Raw genomic sequence first — 22,495 nt, 5'->3', positions numbered from 1 at the left:
GCAGAAAAATATGCTCACCCAGTGCACCCTGTACCAAGGCAAGGTTCACTCTTGCTTCCTAGAATTTTGTGTTATTCTAATTTTACCTTTCGACTCCTGTCCCTACCAGGAGTAGGCCTGCCCCAATCAGTAAGAGTTGGCATTCCTCCTTCAGCTTGTGTAAACACAATTTTATGATTGTTTATGCATCAGATTAGTCTATTTTATTTATAACATAATAATGGTCACCATCTGTTGAGCTTCTACCATAGGCCAGGCACTTTCCACCATTCATTCATTGCTGGTGGTAATGCAAAATGGTACAGCTCCTTTGTTAGACAGATTGGCAGTTTCTTACAACACTAAATATGCTCTTACCATATAAACCAGAAACCATGATTCTTAGTATTTACCCAAAGGAGTTGAAAACATGTCTACATGAAAACTTGCACACAGATGTTTATAGCACTATTATTCATAACTGCCAAAGATTGGAGCAACCAAGATGTTCTAGGAGTAGGTGAAAGGATAAATAAACTGTGGTAATCCAGACAAGGGAATATTATTCAATGCTAGAAAGAAATAAGCCTACCAAGCCATCAAAAGACATGGATAAATCTTAAATGCATATTTCTAAGTGGAAGAAGCCAAACTGAAAAGGCTACATATCATATGATATGATATGAAAGGCTATATCATATGATTCCAACTATATATGACATTCTGGAAAAAAACAAAACTATGCAGACCACTAAAAAAAAAAAAGACAAATGATTTTTAGTGGTTGAGAGGAGGAAGGGATTAATAGGTAGAGCACAGAAGATTTGTAGGGCAGTGAAACTACTCTGTCTGCTACTATAATGATGGATATGTGTCATTATGAATTTGTCAAGACTTCATAGAATGGACAAAAGCAAGAGAGAAACTTAGTGTAAGCTATGGACTTTGGGTGATAATGATGTGCCAATGTTGGTTCATTGATTGTAACAAATGTACCACTCTGGAGGGAGATTTTGACAGTCAGGGAGGCTGGGGGGAGGGAGAAGGAAGGGGAGGAGGAAGTATGTGAGAAATCTCTATACCTTTCACTCAGTTTTGCTGTGAACATAAAACTCCTCCAAAAAGTAAAGTCTATTTTTTAAAAAACTATTCATTCAAAATTTACTTTATTTACTCTATCCTAGTCATGGATTATTTAATCCCTAAGGATTTTTCCCCTAAGGATTTATAATCCTCTCCAATGGCCAAACTACTCAATTCATTCCAGCTAAATGCAATGAATAAAAGAAGTTCCAGAAAGGGAATATGAATCATTGAGATCAGTATGGTTCAGTGCATGTACCTGAGTTGGCCCATGTAGGAAGACTAAGTTGCATGTCACATCTATTCAACAGCCACAGTACGAACGCTCTCATCCCTTCAAAATACAAGAATGTCCAATATTATGTAGTCAACTTCTTGGAGCTCTCTGGAAATGACCGAGTCCTTACTCTACTCTTCTTACTAACCACATGTTTTGGAAAAAAACCATTAGGGTGCAACTGGCACTGATATTTTCCAAATAAAACATTTATTTCTGAAAGTATAAATTGTCTTATTTTTCTGTTGTAAGCACTGGTTTTGTTGGCAAATGGAAATATGAGTTACAATTATTGTGGCAAGGCAGTTGGAGTGCCTGCGGTTTTCTTTTTCTTTTTCTTTTTTTTTTTCATATTTCCATAGGCTGGTGGCCACAGTGATGGCTTTCTCATCAAGCAGGAGTCCTGGCAACTCTCCAGGGACCTTCTGATAGACTTCTTGGCAACAGGACCCAGGCTCATGATGCAGATGTGCTACTTTAAGGTCTTTGAAAACTCTTCTCTTTCTCCACAGCTGTCCATATGCCATAGGAATTATAGTATTCATGCTGTATTCTTATTACTACAGGTTTGGCAAATAGTCATGTTTCACAGTATTATGCATGCAATCCAGAGGATGTTTCAATCATGTACTGCTGCACAGCAAACCACTCCCCAAAAATCAGTGGCTTGAGACAACACTGATTTTTCCTTTCTCATGATTCTATGGGTTGTCTGGGCACTCCTGTTCATTAGTTAGGTCCCCCATGTAGTTGCATTCAGCTGAAAAAAAATTACTCTCCATGTGATCTTAGGATCTCTTTCCAGATCTGACTTGTGGGTCCCAAGAGGGCAAGCCTCAGTGTGTAAGCACTTCATCAAACTTCTGCTTACATCACATCTGCTAATGTCCCATGGTCCAAAGCAAATCACATGGCCAAGCCCAAGGATTATACAAGGGCATCAATAGCAGGAAGTGTGATTCTGTGGTGGCTGTCCATGTAACAGTCTACCCAGAGGGAGGAAAAAATAATTATCTGATTGAATGGATTTAGTTTAGGAACAAAGACATTAAATATAAAAACAATGGTTGGACATATAAGGGCCTAATATCAATAATAACTAATATACAAATTGACAGTTATGACATGCCAGGCATTGAACTAAATATTTCATGTTTACTATTCCACTTTACCCTCATTCCAACTTTACAAGATTAGTACCTTTACAAATCCTCATTTTATGGACCACAGAACCAATGCTCAGATATGGAAGCCAGCAGTAAAAGGTAGGGTTCAGGGTGAGAATCCAGTGAGTACAATTCCAAAGTTCATGCTCTTAATCCCCATATTATCATACTTTGAAATAGATGGTATAGAGGTCCCCAGTGTAGTGACAGTGGCATGTCTTTAAAAATTACTCTTTAACTTTAAATTGAAGTCAATCACCCCAAGTCCCAAACTAGTGAGTCAGAATGGCTTCCTGTCAACAAAGACTTCTGCTGAGCAGACTTCTATTCTCCTTGTCCAATTCACCTGACTTCAGGTGACACACATCTAGATACAGTTCCCTCTCATTTAGGGTAGAACACAACCTGGCCAGCCACCGCCGCTTCAGAGCCTGGCACTAGGCTCCTCTGTGGAGGAAGCAGAACAGCACAGTAGGAAAAACACCGGTTAGACCACCCAGCAGCATGATCTGACACCAGTCACTTAACCTCCCTTGGACTGTTTCTTCAGCTTATAAAAGAGGCTAATAACAGTGTCTGCTTCAGGGAGTTTAGGGCAAGATTAAATTAGATAAAGCTTACAAGGAACTCAACTGCAATCTCTAGAACATAAATAGATGGTAACTATTGTTATTAAGATTAAGTGCTTTTCAGAACTTCTTTGGAAGTCACCTTTTCCTTGCCAGTCATATACTTTGAGAGAAGCATTTCTGGGGCTTTATCATTCCTGTGGTGATCCTTCTAAGGATAATCAGCAAAAACATGTAGATTCTATATTAGCTTATTTATAAGAAATAATCAAAGGAAACTTTTAAGGAAGCTACTTGACTTGGCCAGGAAAAAAAAAAAGAAAAGAAAAAAACAGGCAACGTGATTCTCAAAAGTATGCAAACCATGTTTCCAAAGTCATAGATTATATATCCTGTCTGTTTGTATGTCAGCTCAACCTCTGTACTAAGGGTAATAAAATCAAATCACATGGGTGAAGAATCACATGGAAATGCATTCTTTTAAATCTAATATTTTACTTAATTTTATGTATTATTGCTAAAAGAAGAAAAATTCAAAAACAAGTACTGAGTTAAGAGTCTAATGTTTAAAGACACATAAACACTTTGTAGATTTCTCATGTATTTTACAAGACTAGCATTCCTCACATTGCTACAATTATGCACAACTAGAGTTCCACATGTATGATGGGCATTGTGTGAAGTTTACAAAATGAAGGTGCCTAGGGAAGTATTTTGTGTCACGTACAAACTCTTCTGGTCCCTTTAAACACTATCACAAGCAAAAGGAAGCCATGAAAGATATGAAAGCAGAATAATGCCCACAAATAATCTTCACAATTCCCTGTTGCTTACGGAAATCAAGGTCCTCTAAAGAGTTGAAGGATGGTTTAGGAAACTTTTATATAAAGTGGGAAACGTAAGTATCCATTCAAATGTCTCTTTTTCTAAAACATGAAAATTTCAGTCTTCTCAATAAGGTCTGTTTTGAATTTTTTTCACTTTCACGCACCTTGAACAAATAATGAAAGCAATTGAGACATCCTGGTACAGAAGGAAAAGCGAGAGCTGAATCTGCTGGAACTAACTGCAAACTCCACATTCATCCACTTGCTAGTTTAGTGACCAAGAGTGAGCCCCTTTATCTGTAAAAATGAGAATCATAATTCCTCCTTTGAGAATTGACGTGAGAATTATATGAGTCATTGTGGATGAAAATGCTTGGTACACCATTTGGCACAGAACAGGCATTTATTAAATGTTTATTTTGTTCTGCCTTCTTAATAGGCTTTTCTTTCTTAACACCAATTACCTTCAAATCTGCACATTAGAAAAAAAAGTCCTTATTAAAAGCCTTAGTCATTGGCAAAATATAAGCTTTTACCTAAAAGCTCTACATTAAGGGATTAAATTCTTTGCAAACCTTAACAGAGAAATTAACAGTTGCCTTCCATACATGGAGCACATGAACTAATCATACAGTTCACCAGTACCTACCATCATGCTTCTAGAATGAATCATTAGATTTTACACCTATGTGCATAACCAGGAACATAATAAAAGCCAACTAATACTTTTTAGGAGTACAACAGTTGATGCAAAAGTGCATTTGCTGCCAAGAAGGCCTCATGAGCTTCATCCATCCTCTACAAAAAAAAAAAAAAAAATCACAAGATACCAATCACCCTTTCTCTCAGTTTTTCCAGGTATGGATCAGTTGGGTCATTAGCACACAGAGCTTTGCAATGCCCTCATTTACAGAAGGAGAGACAGCTGCTGGAAGGCCTGGAACCCATTCTCCTGATTCTCAGTCCACTGCACGATATGCACTAAGTCCCTCTATAAGCAGCCTTCAATCCTTTTTGTTAACTTAGGGGCAGAAGAGGGAATAGTATAGTGTAATGAATATTGTGGATTGGCACTCAACATCCACTCCTCCCTTCTTGTGGTCCAGTATTTTTTTTTTCCAAACTGCTGGTTGCCATCCATTAGTCTGCCATGAAGTCAACTTAGGGAGTCAAGATTGGCATTTCTTAATGGAGTGGCATATCCTAGAGTAGCAATGAATTGCACAGCAAATACTAAAATAGAATCTATCAGGGCATCCCATTGTCTTGTGAATCTTTTATCTCAGGTAGATATGAATGTGACTGTGTGTACGTGTGAATTGAATTTTAGAGTAGAGTTTATCAAACAGCTTGGAAAACACTGTTCTGGCACACATTTCTGTACCTCTGACATTGAGACACTAGATACAATATTTCCCAGAATCCCTCCAGAAAAGACTCCAGGTGTAATTTGGGTTTTGCCAGTTAGATGCCCGTGTATGAGATCTGGAAAATGACAGTGGTAATGCCTCTACTCCACAGCTATTTCTGTTGGCAAGCACGTGGTGGACACTTGTGGATTTCTGTGGCATCCTTGGCGGAGGATGCAGCATACAGTCATAAAACATGTGGATTCTGAGAGGCAAGGCACAAGGCATCCATTTCCTGTTGGTCCAGATGGCAGCAGGAAATGGATTTAGCAGGAGAGGAGGCACCGTAAAAGTGGTAGCTTCCAGATCTTGGTAGTATCAATGAGATTCTGGATCCTCTGGTGTTCTGACTACAGAAGTAGCAGCAATCTTGGTGGTTTCATTCTACGATGTGCCTTTGGGAATTGCTGTGGAAAACTCAACCTCAAGTCTATTCTTCAGCCCTCACATGATTCTGCAAGCCACTTAATACCCTATAATAAATCCTTTCTTGGTTAAGCTACTTGGAGTAGTGTCTATTCTGTACTCTACACTGTTAAAACTAACAGGAAATGGAAAAATAGAATAAAATCTTCTTTTGGTACTCAACACTATACTGGAACCTAGTTATGAATCTTAACAGAGAATTCTGAAAAGAAGGAAAAACCCAAATAATTTAAAGTCATAGATATTTGGGGAGTTTTTGTTGTCGTTCTGGTTTTTGTGGGTCCTATACCATCAAGTGATCAATAAACAATTGTTCATGGATTTTAAAAAAAAACATACACAATGGAAAAACACCAAATGGCTTCATACTTTCATAACTAGTTGCAAGGAGAATGAATGAATCTGTCTGAACTAAGACCGTAAAAAGGGGTCCTGGAAAGATCCTGAGATGGGAATATGGAGGCAGGGGGTTTGTTGAACTGCATGCTCAGGATGAAACCTATACGAAAGTCAGAAAGCAGGACTAAGCAGAGGAAGCAGTTGAAGTGTGATGCAGGTGCCACGAAGGCCTTGGCTGATCTCATGGGCAGGGAGACAGGCGCAGGGAGGTGTAGTTCTGAATCTGACATGACCCTTCAGGGTAGTCCTGAATTGAGGCAAGAAGGCCAGGTCTTTGTAGCCCCACATTGACCAGTCACTAAATACAAATTGCCTTTGGGAAAAGTCTGTAACCCAGGATGAGGTAGCTCCCTTCAGTAAGAACAAGTCCTTGCAAGGAACTCAGCCATGGGTTGTCAAGAGCCAACAGCTCTGGGAAGCTGAAGAAGGAGCACTTTGATCCTAAAGGGGGAGACCTGGGTGGTGAATCACAGCATCTTCTCAGAGCCCAGAGAGGTGTGAGTGAGGGAGAGAAAATGAGGTATAAACTATTGTTGTATTAATGTGGAAGGAAAGAGTAGACAGATAAAAGACAGGAGGTAGAGTAGAAAGGGCATTGTGATTTATCAGCTATGGGAGGAGGGAGAGGGATAAGTCAGAGTTCCCTCCCTTAACCCTGCCTTGGACATTTGAGCAGATGACAGGCTGTTGGCTGAGGCAGGGAGCCCAGGAGAGTAATAAGTTATCAGTGAGAAGAGGATGGAGGCAGAAATTATAAATTCACTATTGCCTATGTCAAGTTTGAGATATCTGTAGGATGTAACAACATTCACTGAGCACTTGCAACATCCACGTTCTAAGCTACTCATCTTATATACATTGACTCATTCAATCCTTATATAAGGATTCCTTGGGCAGCCCCAGTTGGCTCAGTGGTTTAGTGTCACCTTCAGCCAAGGGCCTGGTCCTGGAGACCTGGGATTGAGTCCCACGTTGGGCTCCCTGCATGGAGCTTGCTTCTCCCTCTGCCTGTGTCTCTGCCTCTCTCTCTCTCTCTGTGTCTATCATGAATAAATAAATAAAATTAAAATATATATATATATATATATATATATATATATATATATATATATAAGGATTCCTCATTGACTCATAGACAAAACTAGTCTTATTATTCCTATTTTAGTCTTGAAGCACATGGGTTTTCAAGTGGTTAATTACCTGGCCCAAATTACTCAGCAGACTTTTTTTTTTTTTTTCAGACTTTATTTTTGAACCCAAGTCTATCTTGCTCAATTCTTACAGGTGTCCTCTCCACACCATCCTACAGATGAGAAGAGAAGGACAGGAATCTGATCTAGACAGATAACAGTTGGCATCATCACTGCATAGATGGTCATCAAAGCCACAAGAATAGGTGGAACTAGTTAGTGGTATTGACAATAATGTATTTGCTAACATGCAGTGAGTACTCTCCACGTGCCAGGATATCTTTTAAATGCTACATTATTTAATCCTTAGAGCAATCTTGTAAGGGCATAGGTTCTTAAGACTACAATAACAAAATCCCAAAAACTGTGTGGTTTAAACAACATAAACGTGTTGTCACAGAGGTTTGGAGGCCAGATGTCTGAGATACCAGCTGAAACAGTAGAAGCAGAAACAGAGGGAAGTTGAGTCTTCATGGCATCAAAGGAAACCAGGATGTACAGGACAAGCAAGAGCATCCAGCCATGAGAGCCTCACTGTATCCTGCATTTGGCAGTTGTTGGACCATCAACTACATTCTGGTTTCTGAGATGTTAACTGATCCTCACTCAGTTCTGACTATGAGGTCAAGATTCCCACCCACACTTATATCCATACTTCTCCTTACTTTAAACTTTCATTTCACTTCTGCTTCTTATAACCTTAAAATAATTTGACTTAAGCACCCAGAGAGGCAGGGGGATAGAAATGAGTGAAATGCCGCATCATAGAAGCTAATGGGAAAGAATGGTTGAAAAAGGAAATGGTCAATTGTATCAAATGTTACAGAAAGACCAAGATAAGCACATTAAAACTAACAGAGGTTTGCTAACAAAAAATGTGAGAGCTGGGTGAGTGGAGACCAAAGCCATGGATGGTGGCAGGAACCAGTTGACCAGAAAGACAGCCACAGAAACCACTTTCAAGTACCTTGACTCTGAAGAAAAAGAGGGAAGTATGGCCCTACATAGATGTTGTTGCAGAGTAGAGGGACTGATTTAAATAAATACATTTAAATGCAGAGGGCAAGGAGGCATAAACAAACATGAGGTTGAAAACACTTTGGAGAGAGGACAACTGATGGGTGAAGTTGCTGAGGATTTGAGCAGCTGGGTGGAAGGAAGAGTCAGAGACAGGAATGGGGAAGGAGACAGTGATGGGTGTGCACACACAGCAGGCTATTTTAGGATCTGATATTGAAGATATTTCCTGTAATGACTTCTATTTTGTGGGTGAAATAGGAGACGAGATTATCTGCTGACAGTGAAGAAAGAGACAGGTTAAGAGCCTTGAGGAAGTGAAGAAGATTTGCAACAGTCATTTTGGAAAATGGCAGTGAGCTCTAACTGGAAAAGTGTGAAAGATTACCAGTTAGTACAGAGGGCTCAGGTGAGACCACAGGCTTGAGTTTGGCATGCCCACCTGTGATTTCGTCCAACTTCATCTGGCAGGGAGGGAAAAGCAGCAGAAACATTGTTAGTTGGGATTAATTGAAATCTGAGGGGAAAGGGGCTAGGGCACAAGGAGTTCAAGGTGTTGGGAAAAGAAATAATTGAAGAAAGGAACCAGAGTATCTAGAAATAATTGAAGAAAGGAACCAGAGTATCTCCCAGATGGCAAGGCTACTAAAGAGAAAATATGAGAACCAAGGATACTCAAAGAATAGCTGTGTGGGAGTAAGAGATAGAAGTCTGCAATAAGACTTTACGGAAATTTGAAGATTCCAGAGGTGGAGAAGTTGTAAGTGATTAGAAAATCCTAAATTTGACCATGTTTCATAGATGGGTGCTGTGTGCCTGTCCAGCTTCTCTTCCTTTGGGAGCTTTCCTTCTGTCCTTGCTGAACAGATCACCCCAGAACCTCACCCCACTTCACCTCTGCTGCAGAGGGGTTGGCATGGGATGCAGGCCAGTGAGTTCATCCCCTGGCTAAAGTGTTTAGTTCAGGGATGAGTACATGACTAAGAAAAGATGATCACACTATTCTTTCCTGACATCCCTTCCCTGAATGTTGGAGGTGGACAGTCTCCCATTTTCTAAGCTCATGAGTTGTAAAGACCATGTAGCTACTTGTGATCAACTTTCCTGGCAGCATGGAGGAACCACCTCCAGAAGGAGAAAGTGAGACCAACATGCAAAGATAAGCAATCAAGGAGAAATGAAAGATGGGTAGAATCAAGAAAAATCCAAATAGCAATTTGAAAGTGCTAGATCTAGCCATGCTGAAGCTAGTCTACCCTCTGAATCTTTCCAATGAGTGCCCCACCCACCTGCCACCACCACCAATTCTCTGGCTTTAGGTAGTCTAAATTGGATTACTATAAAACTGCAATCTAAGGTTTAAGTAACTGAAACAAAAGGAGGTAAAGGTCTGAGGGTCAAGGTCAAGAAAGCCAAGGAACTAAAGACAGTGTTGTATGAGTTTTCCTTATGGGCACTAAAGTCATCCAAGATGAAGGCAGTATTTAACGGGGGTGAAGAAGACACCTCTGAACCACCTGCAACGGTCTTAAGTAGGAAGAAGAGACAGGATGTTAGTAGGTAACTACAATGAGGGCAAGAAGAAAGTTATATATCAGTCAGCAGGAGCCTCAAATGAGCAATGGTTTTCATACAAAGGTGGAGGCATAACAGTATGGAGGTTGCATAGGGGAGAGAGAAGTGTCCAAACCCCACTTACTGACGAGAAGCTAAATGGAGTTGTGCATACAGTGGGCAGAGCCTTCCTGATCCAAGATTATATAGCCATGAAATGCTTCCCAGTGAAAAATAAACTCCACTTCTAAGTACTAAGTATTATAACAATATAAATAACAGACACCCTTTAACCACTTTTCAGCCCACCACACCTTGACCTTGAAACACTCATTGCTCATCTGTAAGACTAGAAGGTAGAACAGAAAATTTAGATAGCTCAGGCTTAATTCTTTTTTTCTTCCTAATTGAGGTTTTTATGCATACATTTAAATGTCTCAGACAATGACCAGAATAATAATCTCAAAGGCAATTATCACTCAAGTGTATTCGGTAGGAGAGTTAGTGTTAAATATTTTAAAGCTCTATTTAGAAAAATCTCATCAGCCTAACACATTTTATTGGCCAACATAAAATATACATGGATATTATGGAAGAACAAAATCTAACACAAAAATGTGAGGCTGGGCTGCCAACTCCAGAGTGAATGCCACAGAGAGAAAGCCAATAATCAACTGGCATTTCAACAAGGAGGGAGATGGCTTTATTAGGGATTTCAATTTGTCCAAATGACAAATAGTTAATGTGCATATGGCCTATATACATAGGCAGAACTTACCTTTCTTACGCCATGTAGTCTTTCTGCCAGAAATGGAAAAAAAATTATGACAGTTGATGTTTTTTTCTTAAAGATTTTATTTATTTATTCAGGAGAGACATAAAGAGAAAGAGGCAGAGACACAGGCAGACGGAGAATCAGGTTCCATGCAGGAAGCCCGATGTGGGACTCAATCCCAGGACTCGGGGATCACATCCTGAGCCAAAGGCAGATGCTCAACCGTTGAGCCACCCAGGCATCCTGACAGTTGATGTTTTTAAAGTGATGTTGTCAAAAGTGTCTTTGAAGAGTGTTGAAGATGAATTTACGGAGAAAAGAAATGAAGTTCATTAAAGACTGTATTTGGAAAATGAAAACAGAGGGAAGGTATAAAAACAATCCCTGCATCTATAAACACCTCCACCTTTCCATGGTGTGGATGAAGCAGAGCTATTCAGCAATTCAGGCCTCCAGAGACCCACATGGTAAAATCACTTCCTCCACTCTGGGTGAATGTGGCTTTGGGCAGCAGCCACTGTATCTCTGGATCATGTGAGGGGTCTCCAGAGACTGCAGACCTTCTGCTGGGAAAATACAAGGCCACCTCTCCTGCCTGTCGCAAGTCTAGCTCATGTCCTCAATCAGGGCTGTGCAGGTATGTGTATTCTATCATAAATACTATTTCATACTGTCCTTGCACAAGAGGAAGAGGCTGGGTGACCATGATCCATCCCCCAGGGAACACATCCTTGATCACTCTCCCTCTGTGTGATCTGTCATTCAAACTCTAAGTGTCAAATGCATTTCCTTTCCTCTAGAATTTGCTTTTCCTCTTAATTTTGGGTCTAATCTATTTTCCCCTTTCCCTTAATCAGACCCTAGTGCTTTCTTTAGAGACTCTTAAAAAAATTCCACATGGCAAAAATAAGATAATCACCCCCAAAACGTAAAAATTTCTGTCAATAAAGTTAAGAATACAGTTTCCTGGAAAAATACTTGTGGAATAGAAATTTAAAAAGAAGGCAGAAAGCGATGGAAATTCATAATAAAACCCTGATCCTTAAAAAGTACTCTTGCCATCAGTACATGTGATATATTGGGGAATAAACCTGTGCAGGATTCCTTCATTTTATAAGGTTTCACATTAAAGGTTTCATTCTTAAAGGACAGAGACCAACCCATCAAACATGAAAAATTACCACCAAAGGCAATCTGGCAGCAACATTTAAAACAGGTAAGTTTCCTATAGGACCTCAGACCTATGTATGTTTTATACAAATAATTAGGTAAACTGCTTTTTAAAGAAATCATATGGGTAGCAATCATGAATCTCAGTCACTTTTCAGACATCCTCAGTCCCTTATGGGGGCAATTTTCACCAGGATCACAGGATCTCGGGAGAAGCTAGAGGAGCGTGGATAACAGAGAAGGCACAGCCTTTGATTCAGAGCCAATGTGGTAAGACTGTTGGTTTAATCACCACCAATTGCGATCTCAGAGTAGGTAACACCTTCTGAGCCCCAGAGAGGTTGTAAAATGAAACATTAAAGCTTCTCCATGTGGCTATTATGAGAATTAAATTGGGTAGTAAAGCCCCTAACTTATAAAAGGAATCCCATAAATGTTAATTCCCAACTGCCACTGCCCATCTAGATATTCAATCTACTGGAATCCTTCTGGGTCCCATAGTGCTAGCAAATAAAATAATAGGTGTGAAACATTTTAGTGTGAAACATTTTACCTACAGCTAGAACCTCTGAGATCTTCTTTTGCAAATGATGGATTCTCACTCCATCATCAAAGTATATGCTATTCACACACTGATCACATTTCAAAGGTTTGGGGAATTTGTGAAATCAACAGTTGCATCCCATCTCTTAGCTCCACTTCCCCCAAGAGAGATGGTATTTAATGAAGAAGTTTTAAGTGGCTCTGTGTGTGCCTCTCTCCTCTAGGCGGCACATCTTGGAGGCAGGCACAGGTGACAAAATAATGCTGATGTGAATGGATCAGTCTTTCAAGACATCTGATGATTTCATAGTCAGGAAGTGCAAGACTGGTCATGTTCAAGCCCAGCATCTTGGAAATCACCTCTCTGAAGTCCACCAGCTGCAGTATCAAACACACACATTAAGGGTGAGGACTACTGCTAGTCCAAACAAACAAACAATAAAAAAATTTAAAAACCCTGTGGAAAACCCAGGTGTGCATGAGGTAGGTAAATTACTCACCATCTTTAACCTTAAAATAAGAAGGCACATCTACTAAATTACCTCTAAAATGCTTTCATCCCCAACTTTCAGTGATTTCATAACTTCTTTTCTGATGAGCCAATTAGTGTAGCTTTGGCTACCAAGTCAAGAATCTCAGTTAAGCAACCATGAATGAGATCCTCCATATTCTCACTTTCAGGTGGGAATAACCATATGTCTACTTCCCAGGGATGTTCTAAAATTTGGATCAACTGAAACAATGACTATGTATGTGTTCTGCATACTAAGAAGTGCTTTACGAAGGTGTGGTTGTGTCCATGGGTGATAAGTACCTACCCACTGGAATTTTATTTATTTTTTTTAAATACTTAATTTATTCATTCATGAGAGACAGAGAGAGAGAGAGAGAAAGAGAGAGAGACAGGCAGAGGGAGAAGCAGGCTCCATTCCATGCAGGGAGCCTGACTTGGGACTCAATCCCAGGTCTCCAGGATCACACCCTGGGCTGAAGGCAGTGCTAAACCACTGAGCCACCCAGGCTGCCCTGGAATTTTTTTTTTAAGATTTTACTTATTTATTCATGAGAGACAGAGAGAGAGAGAGAGAGAGAGGCTGAGACACAGGCAGAGGGAAAATCAGGCTCCATGCAGGGAGCCCAACGTGGGACTCGATCCTGGGTCTCCAGGATCATGCCCTGGGTTGAAGGCAGGCACTGAACCACTGAGCCACTCGGGCTACCCTGCACTGGAATTTTAACTGAGCATGGAACTTTTTTTTTTTTTAAGACTGATTGATTGACTGATTGATTTTAGAGAAAGAGAGCACATGCATGAGGGAGAGGAGAGGGACAGATGGAGAGAGAATCTCAAGCAGACTCCATGCTGAGCGTGAAGCCTGATGTGGGGCTCGATCTCACAACTGTGAGATTATGACCTGAGCCATAACCAAGAGTCAGACACTTACCTGACTTGAGCCACCCCTATGCATGGAATCTCTTAAACTAAAAGAACAAAGGGCAAGAAAGTCTTAGCTGATAAACACAGAAGGACTTCTAAATAATGACCAGATCACATCACATAAACAGCCTCCTTCACAACCCATAACAACCATCCATCACGAGAGGAAAAATGAAGAGGTAGGGGGTTGGAGACAGTGGATGAAGATGTACCTCACACCCCTTCAAATTCTCGTAGACTGGTTGCTGTGATTCTGTGCAAAAGTGGAAGCAGGTAAGTCAGGGCTATCTGGGTAACCTCTTGCTAGAGGTACCTTCCAACAGATGTTCCCTCCAGGAAAACTGCCTTCCAAACATTTTCACCATGTGTTCATTCACTTCCCAACCTCCTTCCTATGCTGAGTCCAATTTAGGGAACATAATACTCTCTCCAGCCTAATGTCCCTGATGAAAAAGTTCCCCTCAAACTTTTCTCCACTTTCAAATACAGTCAAAGATCTTAATTCCTGGGAGGTTTCTCTCTGAGAACACGCACTTTATAGTTTAGCCTTCCTCAACTTTGCCTGACACATGAGCCAAAGCAGAGGCAAAGAGAAAAAAATATCCTAGGATCAGAGTCCACTCCCTGCCCCTTTCAGCTTCAGAAAGAGAGGGAGATAAAAGCCAAAAGCAACGGGGGTCAGGCTGCCCAGTACAGTCTCTTTATGACTGACCTCCCGATGTGCTCACCAGATAAAACTCTCCTCCTTGCAACCAGCCAGCGAGTACTGTTTTATGGCTTACATCTGGGCTAGATTGGCCATCGAGTCTGAGTGCCACTGTTTCAGAGTTGGGACTGTTTCCTGCCACTGATCTCTCCTGGAGATAAGCTTTCCATCCTAAGGTTGAAGCCTGGGATGATGCAAACTTCAGAGGTCATCAGTGAACATAATCAAAACCTCTCCACTACCAGAACCTGGCTCTCCATAGGCTTTCCACTGCTTTGATGAGAATGTCTTTTTGTTTCCTAAGATTCGTGTCATGAAAATGTGAATTGCTTTTCTTAGCAGAATAAATCATAATGGTTATTTTAATTCTAAAAAGATGCCAGAGGGCAAGCAGATACATTGGAATGATAAAGCAAGCTTTGTAAATTGTTTTTGAAGAAACCTATGAATAATTATCTAGCTTTCGAATTGTCCTATCTTTCCTAAACAAGATTTCACCCCCAGATTTCTACCCACCTGCTTTTCTCTCCTTTCTACTTCTTCCAGAGATTTTTTTAGTGTCTTCATTTCGTTGGTTACCACTTCTATCATGTTCTTGGCTCTCTCTTTATCCTCCTGAGCCTCGCGCTCTGTGGTATCCAGTTCTGACTTGACAGACGTTAGCTTTTTCTCAGCTTTCTCCTTCATCTTCTCAAGTTTGTCTCTCGATTTATTTAGATCTTCAATGGCTTTGGTCTGTTCCAAAGTTTTAATCTAAGAAATCAAGGGAATGCTAATAATTTTTTTCATATTTGTTTATGACAATTGTATCAACAGGATACACTAAAAGTCAATGAGATTCATTTAATAACTTTTTATGAATTAAGAATGGAATCCATCCCAGTTAAACAGACTTTGTTAAGCATACACACTGGACAAACATGTCTTAAGGCAGTTACAGTTTATCAACATGTCAGAGGACCATTATTTGGAAAATCAATGAGACAAATGGTAGGATGATTATGGGGTTAAATATTAAAATAACGTCTGCTGGTACTTATACAGACTCTCATGAGCTCCATAGGCAAAAGCAACTTGTACTTTTGGCCCTACCAAAGGGTCATCCCTGGCATAGAAACACTACAACAGTAAAGTATCTCCCCTCCAAGTAGTCTATGACAAGGAAGCTCATCTAAAATCCCCTAAGTCTTCATTACTGATGTAAGGAAAACTTAGAACAGTGATATTTCAGAAGGTCTTCTGAGTTTACCAATGAGTATGGAAGGCTTGAGGCAGCCATAGCATTCCACTGCAAACAAGGGGGGAAGGGTCTCTTTCTAGGAAGCTGTCCCAGGATCTTAAAGCCAAAACAAAGAGCATCCTGGAGCATGAGGTACATTTTCTTTATTAGCTTAGTATTTAAATTTTTGCCACATCTGCTTACAAAAAGAATTTGAATTTGAATTAAAAAGAATTTGAATTAAAAAGTTGAAATTCTGACAAAATTCAAAATTCTGACAAATACTACAACATGGATGAACCTTGGACATTACAATAAGTAAAATAAGCTGGACACAAAAGAACAGATATTGTATAATTCCATTTATATGAGGTACCTAGGATAGACTAATTCATAGATAAAACGTGGAATAGAATTCCATCCCCGCGGGAGGAAGGAGGAGTTATTTAATGGAAATTGAGTTTCAGTTTAGGATTATTAAAAAGTTCTGAAAACGGATGGTGGTGATGGTTGCAAACACTGTGAATATACTTATTGCCACCAAATTGTACACTTAAAATGGTTTAAATGGTAATTTTTATGTTACAGATATTTTACCAAAATTTAGAAAAAAAAGAATTGGAAGTAGTTTTATATATCTGACACAAAATTTTTAACACTGACCATTAAAAATAAAAATGAATGGGCTACCATTTAACATCCACTACGGCCACAGTCAAAAAAGAGAGACAGTGACAAGTGTTGGCGTGGGTGTGGAGAAATCAGAACCTTCACGTTCTGCTTATAGGAAGGCAAAATGGTGCAGCTGTGAGAAACCATTTACCAGTTTTCAAAATAAACACAGAGTTAACACATGAGCCAGCAATTCTACTTCAAGGTTTATATATTCAAGATAATCGAAAATGTCTGTCACACACAATCTGTACACAAATGTTCACAGCACCACTATTCACAATCATCAAAAAGTAACAATAACCCAATATCCATCAACCAATGAGTAGATAAATAAAATGTTGAATTTCCATGCAACAGAATATTACTCAACAATAAGAAGGAGTGAAGTACTGATACAAACTATGGATGAACCTTGAAAACCTTCTGCTAAGGGGCAAAAGCCAGTCACGAAAGACCGCTCCTTGTATTATTCCATTCAAATGAAAGATCTAGAAAAGGCCAGGGACTGGAGGGAGGGGAGATGGGAAGGAACTTGGGTTGTTTTCAGGGATGATGAAAATGTTTTGAAATTGGATAATGGAAATGTGCTTTCATCTACTATCATACACACAACTTAAGATATTTAGCTCCTTTTCCAGCAGACAGGAGGCCAATGGCAACCATACTTTGAACAAGTTCAAAGCTCTGAACTGATTTCATTCAGGAGAGAGGAAATCCTTGAGAAACTGACAGCAGCAAGAAAGGTGGAAAGCACCACTGCAGCTTGAGAAATCTGCCAGCAATACTATCCCAACAATAGTTGGGGGAAGGAACACGGACTCAGTTTTTGAGCCAATGATATGACACTAGAAGACCCAGCACCTGAGCCAAGTTAATGCCACCGACTAAGCACAGGTCTATGAAGCTGACCTTGAAGATCATTCATGGATTCCAAGCTATCAAAACCCATACTGGAAAATGAACAGCACGATGGACACAGTATAATAAACAATTGCCCCAGCATTGCTTCCTGGGTATGACGATGTACAGGGGTCACATCGGAGAATTCTCTCCTTCATGCCACTGTTCTATAGATGTGAAATTTTTCAAAATAAAAAGTCAAGAAAGGGAACTGTCCCATGCATGACCAATACAACATGAATCCTGCCAGTAAAGATTTTGAATATACATGTATGTTTATTTATAAATTACATAAGCAACTGTTCTAAATAATATAGTCTGTGGATTATCAAACATTTTACAAATTGAGGGACATTACATGAATGAAATCTTTATCAATTTTAAAACAAAGTTATCTCACTTTAAAATAAGGAGCTTCCCTTCGTGTGCAAACTATCACACTGTTGCAGAGAAAATATGTGGCCAAATGGGAAGTTGCTGGGAATGGAAATATTGAATTCAAAACCTTGTATTAACAGATATGTTCAGCCTTTCTGCTCAGATTGGAAAAACATTTACAGTGGGCTATCTACCAAAAGTGATGGAACACAGCTTGGAGAGCTAGAAGTCCATAAATCAGGTCCTAATGAGAAGAATCCATAGCCAAGAATGTCTGAAAAATATGAGACTTTATCACAATCTTAAGGGCTGCCTCAATACTTGTCATCAGTGAGCAAAGGCAAGTAATAGAGCTCTGAGCCAAGCCACCAGAACAGAACTGAAAGCCCGAGGATGATAGAGACCTCGGATTCCTAAATCAAACCCAACAAACAAGATTCCTGGAAGTGGGGCGTGGCTAAGGAGCTTCCCAGATCCAGCCCAAAGTTCAACAAGAGCCTGTGCCCCTAATGTTCTTCTAGGGGGGCCAGAACTGGTCATAAAGAAGACCAATATGCCACCCAGACCCCCCAGCAGAGATGGAGAAGGCTCCAAGTGTGCTTAACTTCCGGTAAACACCATATGTGGTGTCAGCCTCCTGGAGTGAAAAAAATTCCAAAATCTGGTGAATAATTTTCTCTCACGTTAAAAGGGCCCAAGGCCCTGAAAGAGATGGTGATTGAATTTAAAATGTAGTGTGCTGAATCCCCCAGAGGATCTGAAGCCTCTAGCTGGAGGGTTTGAAAATGCAACCCTGCAGGAGTGAGGCAATGTCCACAGGCTCCCTGAAGACAGTGGGACCACCAAGTGGGAGACTCTCCCCTAGGCCCAAATACATGTGGTGTCCCTACCATAGAGAACCACGAAGATTTTACCAGAAGGAAACTGAGGCAGACCACAAAGGAAGGTGTTTGACTTTGCAGCCTAAGCACACTCCCATACCATTCTACAGCCCAACAAGTTCTTACTATAGGGTTCTTCTTGGTAGGGAGAGCTCAAAGCAAGTCCAGGTCCAGGATGGTAGATTACAAAAAATGCATATAAAGAAAGGCTGCACTGACTGGGCTGGAGAAGTTCTAGAGCAGAGAAGGAGCATGGGGAGCAGCTGTCTTGCGTGGGAGATTATCAAGAGAGGTAGCAAGGGGAAGAGACCTTTGCTGTTGGCTAAAGGATGTTATTCCCTTTCAGTGTTTCCTTGGGAGACTACAGGGAAGATAACAATGACTTTCCACTAGTTTCTGGTTGTCTGGCTACTGATTTGGGGACACAGCTCCCTACTAAAATCGGGCCATATGATACAGACTGAAGCTGACACCTCGCCACCAAGTATCTATTCTTTCTTTTGTTCTTACTGCCCAGGGTAGATCCATTTCTCAGGCTGATTTCATCTCAGTGAGGCCCAGAGACGGTCTGGCCAGTGGGATACAAAGCATTGTACTGTTCCTGGAAAGTGGCCTACAGCATGTCCTCCCACCTCTCCTCTGTGCTGGTGGCTGGGATAAGGCCAGAGCCCCAGCAGCAAGCTTGTGTTAAGAAGCAGCATTGAGGGATCCCTGGGTGGCGCAGCAGTTTAGTGCTTGCCTTTGGCCCAGGGCGCGATCCTGGAGACCCGGGATCGAGTCCCACGTCGGGCTCCTGGTGCATGGAGCCTGCTTCTCCCTCTGCCTGTGTCTCCGCCTCTCTCTCTCTCAATGTGTGACTATCATAAATAAATAAATAAACAAACAAACAAACAAATAAATAAACTATCATAAACTATCATAAATAAATAAATAAATAAATAAATAAATAAATAAAATAAAAATTAAATTAAATTAAATTTAAAAAAAGAAGCAGCATTGAGCAGGCACCTGGGGACTCAGTCTGTTAAGCATCTGCCTTCGGCTCAGGTCCTGATCCCAGGGTCCTGCATTAGGCTCCCAGCTCCACAGGGAGCCTACCTCTCCCTGCCTCTGCCTCCTCTCTCTCTCTCTGTCTCTCATGAATAAATAAAATCTTTCAAAAGAAGAAGAAGAAGCAGCAGCATTGAGGATGAAAGCTATCACTAGGACAATGAAGGAGAAAGAACAAGCCAGGGTTGCTGATGACCATAGAGCCATCCTGCTAAGCATGGCAGGTCTTCTTTTCTGTGAGAAAGTAATAAATATCTCCTCTGCCTAAGCCACTGTTATTATGAGATGTTTAAATAATTTTAGTGGAAACAAATCATAACCAATGCAGGCTAAGAGGCAACTAGTGTTATATGAGTTACACAAAGCATTTTCTGGATCCTCTGGAGTTCTATCATATGATTTCAGTGTCTGTATTTGCATTTGTGCAAAAATCTGTTTGTGCCAATTAGTAGTACTACTTTAATTATTCTAGATTAATGAGAAAAGAGCAAAGGTGGAGTTAATACATAAATAATGTATTCATGCCAAGTGAAGGCCAAACTATGTCACGGTACATATACAAACAAAGTATCTGCAGCATTCTATTAAAGCACAGAGTAGAATAAATGCTCTGTCCTTAGACAATACAAACCACAGGCATGCCAAACTCAAAAGAACCTGTACCACAAGCAATTGATACCACACATTCTTAATGGTGACTGTAGTGAAATAACATAATCTAGCATATTGAATCAATAGCATTAATATTTTTAATTTGATTTTTACACTTCATTTTGTTTTCCAAATTGGTTTGAATTTTATAATGGTAAAAAATTAGCAAGATTGGAGCATTTATGTGGCTCAGTCAGTTGGGCCTATAGCTCTGGGTTTGGGCTCGGGTCGTGGTCTCGGGATCATGGGATGGATCCCCATATCACACTCCATGCTCAGCAGGAAGTCTGCTTGAGATTTTTTCCCCTTTCTTCCCCCTACCCAACTTGTGTGCTCTCTCTCTTTCTAAAATAAATAAAATCTCTAAAATGGTGGGGGGGAAAATCTGCTGACCACTTTTAAAAAATGTAGCAAGATTAAGAAATTTTTTTAAAGATTTATTTATTTATTCATGAGAGACAGAGAGAGACAGACAGACAGACAGAGGGAGAAGCAGGCTCCATCCAGGGAGCCCAACGTGGGACTCAATCCCAGGTCTCCAGGATCAGGCCCTGGGCTGAAGGTGGCATTAAACCGCTGAGCCACCCGGACTGCCCAAGCTTAAGAAATTTTTATATGCTATTAAATTTGTATATATGAAAGCAATATTATAATAAAATTATTTTGACTCAACACAGAAAGGGCAATCCATGAAAGAATATTTTTCTTTCCAAAAGATTTTCTACAATCATCATGTTTGCCTGCCAACTTAAAATTTAATAGTTTATCTGGAAAGGTCCACATTTTCCTGGTTGAGAATTCAGGGAGAAATGTACTGCATGAGTCTTAAAAAGGAAGACTGGGATGACCTAGAAGTCAAGGTCTTCAAGCATAGTTTTGCAACAGAGAAATGCACACAAAAACTCCATACAAATGTTCCTAACAGCCTTGCTCATAATAGCCAAAAAATGGAAACAATCATGTCCATCAGATGCTGAATGCATAAATGATGTATGGTATATCCAAACAATGGAATATTATTCAGCATAAAAAGGAACTGTGATGGCTAACGTTACATGTCACCTGGGCTGGGCCACAGAGCCCAGATATTTGGTGAAACTTGGATATTTCTGTGAGGGTATCCAAGAGAGAGGTCAACATTTAAATTAGTGGACTTTCAATAAAGCAGATTTCCCTTCCATCGTGTGGGTGGGCTTCATCCAGTCCATTGAAAGCCTGAATAGAACAAAAGTGACTCGCCCAGAACAAGAATGAATTCTACAAGAATCCAATCTTTAGACTTGAATGGCAACATCAGCTCTTCCTGCCCATCTATTCTATAGATTTTGAACTTAACAAATTCCATTATCATGTGAGCCAATTTCTGAAAATCAACTAATCCCTGTCGCCTTCACTATCGCCCTCCTCCACTTCTTCCCTCCCTTTCTCTCTGATATAATATATATGATATATATATATTAAGCCTGCTCCTCTGGAATGCTTGGATGAAATACATGTTTCATATATATATCAGAGATAGATAGAAGATATAAATAAGTATATAGAGAAAAACCCTATTAGTTCCTACATATCCTATTAATTCTGTTTGTATGTAACAGACAGGGTGGGGAGAGACAGACATCTCCTATTAGTTCCGTATCTCTGGAGAGCTCTAATATAGGAATGAAGTCCTGACACGTGCCCAATGTGGATGATCACTGAAAGCAAACTAAGTGAATGAGGCCAGAGGCAAAAGGCCACATGTTGTACAAAACATTTATAGGAAATGCCCAGAATACGTAAATCTAAAATAAATTAGTGGTTTTTAGAGGTTGGGGAAGGGGAAAATAGGAAGTAACTGCTACAGGTATGAGATTTTGAGGGGGAGTTGGGAGCAGAGTAGAAATGTTCTAGTGTTAGGAAGTGGTGATGTCTGTACAACCCCATCAATGTATTAAAAACCAGTGAATTGCGGGGCACCTGAGTGGCTCAGTCAGTTAAGTGTCTGCCTTCAGCTCAGATAATGACCCCGGGGTCTCGGGATAGAGTCCTGCATCCTGCTCTCTGCTCAGAGGGAATCCTACTTCCTGCTTCTCTCCCTCTCCCTCTGCTCCTCCCTCCCACACTCTTTCTCAAATAAATAGAATTTTTTTTAAAGTGAATTATACACTTTAAAATGGCAAATTCTATGGCAAGTAAATTATATCTTGACTTTTTTAAAGGCACAGAAATGT

General features: G+C 40.3%; 1 protein-coding gene across 8 annotated transcripts in view; it reads right to left on the bottom strand.

The window, feature by feature from the left end:
• Positions 1 to 10,731: 10,731 nt before the first annotated feature.
• The window catches only part of CCDC170 (coiled-coil domain containing 170), a 98,084-nt gene continuing 86,320 nt past the window's right edge, over positions 10,732 to 22,495 (bottom strand). For 7 of the 8 annotated variants that reach the window (XM_025422561.3, XM_035708608.2, XM_035708617.2 and 4 more), the window contains 2 exons: positions 15,045 to 15,281; positions 10,732 to 12,762 (listed from right to left, as the gene is read on the bottom strand). In XM_025422561.3, coding sequence (XP_025278346.1) covers positions 12,562 to 12,762; positions 15,045 to 15,281 — 438 coding nt within the window. In that variant the 3' untranslated portion in view covers positions 10,732 to 12,561. The remainder of the gene's footprint in view (positions 12,763 to 15,044; positions 15,282 to 22,495) is intronic. The other variant, XR_007412713.1, reaches the window with a different exon arrangement.

This window comes from Canis lupus, chromosome 1, assembly GCF_003254725.2.
Source record: "Canis lupus dingo isolate Sandy chromosome 1, ASM325472v2, whole genome shotgun sequence".
Taxonomy (NCBI): Eukaryota; Metazoa; Chordata; class Mammalia; order Carnivora; family Canidae; genus Canis; species Canis lupus.
The sequence above is the reverse complement of the archived record's forward strand: the minus strand, read 5'-3'. Positions and strand labels throughout refer to the sequence as shown.